A 6,693-nucleotide genomic window follows, 5' to 3' on the forward strand; every position below is an offset into this window, starting at 1 on the left:
TGGCCATTATATCAGTTTGATGTGAAGAATGCCTTTCTACATGGGGAGATTGAGGAGGAAGTTTATATGAAAGCTCCACCTGGGTTCTCAGAAAGGTATGATCAAGGTGAGGGGTGCAAGGTCAAGAAAGCATTATATGGTCTTAAACAATCACCTAGGGCATGGTTTGGAAAATTTACTACAGCTATGAAAAGGTTTGGCTATGAATAGAGTAACTCCGACCAAACTCTATTCCTCAAGAAGAATAATGGTCAAATCACATGTCTCATTATCTATGTAGACGATATGGTCATCACTAGAGATGATGCAAAGGAGATTAGTAATCTTAAGAGACAGTTGTTCCTTGAATTCGATATGAAAGATTTGGGTAATTTGAAGTACTTCCTTGGGATAGAAGTCCTTAGGTCAAAGAAAGGGATCTTTGTTAACCAACGAAAGTATATTCTTGATCTCCTAGTTGAAACAGGAATGCTAGATTGCAAGCTGGCAGAGACACCTACTGTGACTAATCACGGGCGTCAAATGATTGAAGGAGCTAAAATGACAGACAAAAATCAATACTGGAGGATGGTAGGAAAGCTCATTTACCTTTCACACACTACGCCAGACATTGCCTATCCCATGAGTGTAGTTAGTAGACTCATGCATCTCCCACAAGTGCAACACATGACAGCAGTTATACAGATCTTGAGATACTTAAAGGGAACCAGTAGTAGGGGGATTCGTTTTAAGGCAAATAGGCACCTAGATCTTGTGGCCTATACTCATGCAAACTGGGCTGGAGATCGGGATGACAGGAAGTCTACTTTTAGTTACTTTACTCTGCTAGGTGATAATCTGGTCACTTGGAAGAGTAAAAAGTAAAAGGTGGTTTCCTTATCCAGTGCTGAAGCTGAATTCAGAGGAATAGCCAAAGGAGTTACCGAAATTCTCTGGGCCGTAAAACTTCTACGTGAACTAAACTTAGAACAGAGAGAGGCATGCAACCTATATTGTGACAATAAAGCGGCCATTAGCATCTCTGAGAACCCAGTTCAACATGACCGAACTAAGCATGTCTAGATTAATAGATATTTCATAAAGGAGAAGTTGGGGAAGAAGATCATCACTCTTCCTTTTGTCAGATCAAGAGATCAACTTGTTGATATTCTCACAAAACCTGTGGCATCTGAAGATTTCAGTACTGCTCTGTGCAAGTTAGGCATTGTTGACCCTACGACCTAACTTGAGGAGGAACGTAAGAAAGTGTATATTTAGAGAATAATTGTAATTATTCTTTATTACCATTTTTTTATCTGTTTTCTAGATTACCTCTAGTACTCTTGTATAAATAAGAGCTTAGTCTCTCATTATCGATTAATATAACCAATATTCATAAACCCTAAATTCGCATTATTAAATTCTTTAGTCTCAGCATTCTCAATTCAAATGAAGTGTCAAAACTTCAAAGTCTACACCTATCCAAAGTTAGTAGGTTGAACAAAACCATAGGTATTACTTATTAAAGGTATTAATGGGCGGGCTTGGGCGGGTAGCGGATTGGGTAGTGCCTAAAAAATCACCCACGGGTTCAAATATTCAAAAGTCCGCCCGCATTTGTGGGCATATTTTTTTGTTGCTTCCCGCCCATTTTTAAAGCGGGCAGGACCTGTGGGTAGGCAGATACTTATTATATGAAAATTAAAAATAAAATACAAATTAACATTTAAAAATTACAGTACAATAAATTGTCTAAAATACTCCAAATACAAAAAAAGTCTCAAAATACTCAAATTACATGAATATAAACATTATGTTGGATAATCCAAAAAAAGAATTGCATCGTCGATTTATCTTACTACGGAGTACGAAATCCAAACATATATCTCTCCGATCATAATAAATTAAAAAAATTATGAAAGTAGGTATGGACTTTAATTACTAAATTTGGGTATGTAGTAGATTAGTAGTACTAGACAGTAGGCTACTAGTTTCATAATCAATAGACTTAATTATATAATAATTAATATATTAAACCAAGCGGGCAGGCGGGCGGGAGAGTATACCCACGAGTATTTTTTAGCGTCGCTACCCGCCCATTTATCTTGGCGGGCGGGTATTATCCGTCCAAATTTAAATTTTTTTTGAAAAACGTTGTCCAAGTCGCCCGTTTTTCGAGCCGAAAGGGTCAAGCCTGACGGATAGCCTGCCCATTAACAGCTCTAAAAGGTATATAACAAGAAGAATAATTTACGAATTACAACCTTAAAGTTTAGCACTTTTGTAAATTATACTCTCAAGGTTTAGTTTTTGCGAATTACAATCACAAAGCATCAAAGTTTACTTGTTCATGTCAAAACACAAAATTTCGGCCATTTAATGGCTAAAATTTTAGGTTAATTGATCAGAGTTCTGTATTTTGGCCCGAACCTGTAAACTCTGATACTTAGGTGGCTGTAATTCGTAAAAAAATAAATATTGTAACTATAATTCGCAAAAGTACATTTAATATTTTAACAAGAATTTTGCAAAGCTAAATAAATATTAGAATAACGATTTTAGAAAACTATAGGAAATCTGATTCACTTTGAAGAGTAGTCATATACATTTTAGTAACTAAAACCTCGTTCAATGTTAAAATACTGACATAATAAACGAGTAAATCGTACAAGATCGAGAGTCGAGACTTGATCAGCATTTTCGACAAACATACAAAGGCTAGTATTTTTAGCTAAAGATTTATAGTTATTTAGTTTTGAATAATAATAAACTATAATAATATGGTTCATTAAATCATGTGCACTTTTTAATGATGAGAAGTTGGATTGGATTAGTATTTAGAAGCAACCTTTGGTTACCGTTTAACAGGCTAAGCCTTCACCTTGCCATTAACACTGCGCTTACTATGCCAAATGTCATTCCAATCTCCATTGATGGGATTCTTCTTAGCTGCTACTGAACATTTATCAGCTTTGCCATTCTTAGCATTCATATCAGCTTGGAGCCTACGCTGCCTCACCCTGTTTTGGAACCGAATAGCCTTCTGAGCACGAGCTCTCATTTCTCTTTCCAGAGCACGAGAAAAGTCCCACAGTTTCACTACATGATCCTCTCCTCCACAAACAATTCGATCAGCACCAATATCCACGGCAAACAAACTACCTCCTGAACCGTGCAGCATCCTCTGAGGAGCCTCAATTGTTGCCTCCTTTCTGTTCTTATGTTTCATCAGGGAACACCGGGTAGATTTCAGAAGTTTCCTCACATCAATCAGGGAAAGCTTTCCATCACTTGAAGCGGATACAACCCATGGAAACTCAAATGCAAGGGAATTCACAGGTCCAGAGTGTGGGGCCCAAGAAGCCACCTTCAAGATTCCATCTACTCCACAGTTTGAGATGTCAAACATGTGTATCGATCCATCCTCTCCTCCGGTGAATAGAAAGTCACCCGTATGGCTCCTTACTAGAGCATAAGTGTTTCCTTCATGAACACGAGGTATAATTGCAGCCAGAGTTCCATCAGTAGAATTCCAGATATAAACATCCGAACCTGATGTGCTAGCTATAGTCGTGTCATGAGGCGCAATGCTCCATACCCAATCACTATGCCTCAAGACCATAACACATGTTAAAAACACACGATCCCATATCCTCACAGTCATGTCCCATGATCCACTATAGATCCTAGTAAGATCCAATGCAAGAGAAGTCACAGGTCCCTCATGCTCCCATAATCGAAATTCCGAGTTTTGGCATTGAGAACCCTTTAGATCAAACAAATGAGAGACTCCCTCAACAGTCTTCCAACATTGGATAAAACCATTTGTCCCCCCAACTACCAGTAATTTAGTATCAACAGCAGTAGCACGAATCGTGCAACCAAGAGGCTTTGATGAATCAACCGACAAACCTTCTTCCATATCCCAAATCCGGACTACAGCATCATACCCAGCAGTGAAAACAAGCTTAGCCGAAATGAGCAAGAAAACAGTGAGAACTGCTTCCTTATGGCCAGTCAAAAAATCAGGTCTATACTGCCCTAAAAAGGTTTTACTCCTAAACTCCCTTTCCACAAACAATTCCTTCCATGACTTCTCATCAGATAAACATGGATTCAAAGGGTTCGCCACTGGAAGACCCCATCTCTCACGATAAAAATCTTTCCATACAGAATGATCTGATGCAATCTGACTGAAAGCGGTTGAAACACAACACAGAATGCCCAGCTCTTTTGGGTCTAAACAACTCAAAATCTCCCCGACTAACACCGGAGGAAGGTCATTAATCGACTGACAGTAAGCCGAGGTATTACCCTCATCAACTGCCACCGATTTTGACACGGCGGCAATCTTATTATCAGCACTGCCAAATCCCAATTCGGTAACTAATGATTCACACCCTTTAATCTTTTTTCTCCAAATAGATTTACTTTTTCCACAATTAACAGGTGTTTTACCAAATCGCAAAGAACCCAATCGTTCTTTCAATTGATTATTATGAACAACAACAATAGAACTCAAAACTTCCTCAGATAAACAATCATCAGAAGTTTTTTGGCATTCAAATGCCATAAAAAATCAAAGAAATGTTCCTAAACCTCTTTAAAACTGCAATTCAATCCCTAAAGAGAACAAAAATATGCTAGACTAACAACAATTTCACAGCAGAACCCAATAGATTTAACACTAATAGCTAAAAATATAAGAACCCAGAAAATATTTCAGGAAATCTCTCAAGAATTAATGAAAATAGGGATAACTGAAGGGAAACCCAAATCCTAAAATAGGGAATTTTGAAGAGATTACCTCAGAACAACGAAGCAAGTTGTACAGCGGAGATCGAGCGGAAGAAGAATAAATGTCGACATACAACAAAAATAAAAAGGAAAGAAAACGAGGATCCAGGCACCGATACTTGGACAAGTGATGAACCGTCCTGATAAATGATAATCTTTATTACCCTGTGCAGCCTAAATGTCCCACTTGATTTTCTACGGATTTTAAGGTGGGTCAAAATTAGACCCTTAAGGTAGGAGAAAAAGTAATGTTATGAGTTTGTTAATGAATTGATTAAGGAACTAATGATTCTCTCCAAATTTGAGCATAGTTGTGTTCATTTAAAAATGGTGAATAATTTTCACCTTCAAAAGTAGTTATTTTTTTTAATAAAGAAAATTACATAGTTCGGGTTAATAATGTAAAATACACACGTCCTACAATTCCAATACATACTTAGTCCGAAAAATAAAAAAAAATACATAGTTCAATTACTTAATCTATGACAGTGTTCTCAAATCTTCAACAGATTCGGTGTAGTTCAAATCATTCTTGATCATGTGTGTGAAATTTTTTTCGATCATCGACTTTAGATTTTTCACATCAACAACAAAAATGATGCATTAAAATTCTCATAAATTGCCACGGTATTGTGAACAACCAAAATTTCATTTTTGTAAAAAAATCGTCATTGTACCATCTCATTTTTATTCAAAAATCTAAATTAAATGTCCAAAAAAAAATACAGAAATCAGAAACCAAAACCAAACAGTAAACAGAAATGATAGCTGAACAGGCGCTAAAAATTAAAATATAAACCCAAACAGAAATGGAGAACAGGCGCCAAGTAGAATTGATCAATGGCGCCATAAATGAAAACAGAAACAAAGTGCCATAAATACCAAGGACAAAGTCTCACATTAATTACACCTACAAGTGAAACAAAAATGGCTCCAACCAAGAACCTGACCCCCCAACAAAAAACTCAAATAATGCAAAAATTATTGTGCAAATTAAACAAGAAGGGAAAACTGATGCTAGGTACAATTAATGAACTTGCAACAGAGTAAGAAGTCTGTAGAAAAAAAATCACGAGATTATGGAAAGAAGTTCAAAAGCAAAAGGAAAACAACAACACAGCCATCAGCCTCAACAACAAGAGGGTTGGGAGACAAGCACCCAACAAAATCCAATTTGATGATGAGAAGTTCAAGTCCATCAAATTTGAACTAGAAGGCACTCAACATTCAGCGACAAAGCAAATTGAAGTATTACAGTCAACAGTATCTAGGTGGAAGAAGGACAGAGTTATTAGAAAGCATACAAACGCAATCAAACTCACACTGAATGATAACAACAAACTACACAGGTTAAGTTTTGCATTATCTAAGTTGCAATATGATGAGCACACTGATTCTTTCAAGTTTAAGCCACATAATAACATTGTTCATATTGATGAAAAGCACTTTTATTTAACTCGAGAATCACAAACTTACTACCTAGCTGTAAAGGCCCGGCTTAAGTGACCCGAAAAAATCATATGAGAACATGATCCCGGTTCACATAGCGGACACTAAAGAAATATCTTCTCTAGGAACGTCAACGTTTCATCGATAAAGGAGTATGAATAAACAGAAACAAAACATACGATGGTAGCAAACCTACGAAAAATTCTATCTTACATCTCGAGAGCCTATTGGCGTCTAAATAGAGTTAAGTAGAAAATAACGAAACGAGAACGAAACCGAACTAAAATTTTGTTACATAATTGAAATTGCTACTAATCCTTATTTTATTACATAAGAAAACGTTGTCTTGATGATAACAGGTCCTAGGTTGAGTCCTCACTCCAGTCCCCACCTGCAATCAACCTGCTAGTCGTCGTATGACAGCAAGTAGCAAGTTCCAAAGAACAATTCCAATACACGTAAGAGACT

The 6,693-nt window shown here is 36.9% G+C and overlaps 1 protein-coding gene across 1 annotated transcript; it reads right to left on the reverse strand.

Moving 5' to 3' along the window:
- Positions 1-1,709: 1,709 nt before the first annotated feature.
- Positions 1,710-4,900, reverse strand: LOC130814221 (F-box/WD-40 repeat-containing protein At5g21040). Its single transcript, XM_057680301.1, has one exon. The coding sequence runs from the start codon at positions 4,550-4,552 to the stop codon at positions 2,849-2,851; it is 1,704 nt and encodes a 567-aa protein (XP_057536284.1). The 5' UTR covers positions 4,553-4,900; the 3' UTR covers positions 1,710-2,848.
- Between the last annotated feature and the right edge of the window lie 1,793 nt (positions 4,901-6,693).

The sequence above is a fragment of the Amaranthus tricolor genome, chromosome 5 (assembly GCF_026212465.1).
Source record: "Amaranthus tricolor cultivar Red isolate AtriRed21 chromosome 5, ASM2621246v1, whole genome shotgun sequence".
Taxonomy (NCBI): domain Eukaryota; kingdom Viridiplantae; phylum Streptophyta; class Magnoliopsida; order Caryophyllales; family Amaranthaceae; genus Amaranthus; species Amaranthus tricolor.

Excerpts from the sequence above, each read along its gene's own strand:
- LOC130814221 (XM_057680301.1), bottom strand. The coding sequence starts at position 4,552 with ATGGCATTTGAATGCCAAAAAACTTCTGATGATTGTTTATCTGAGGAA.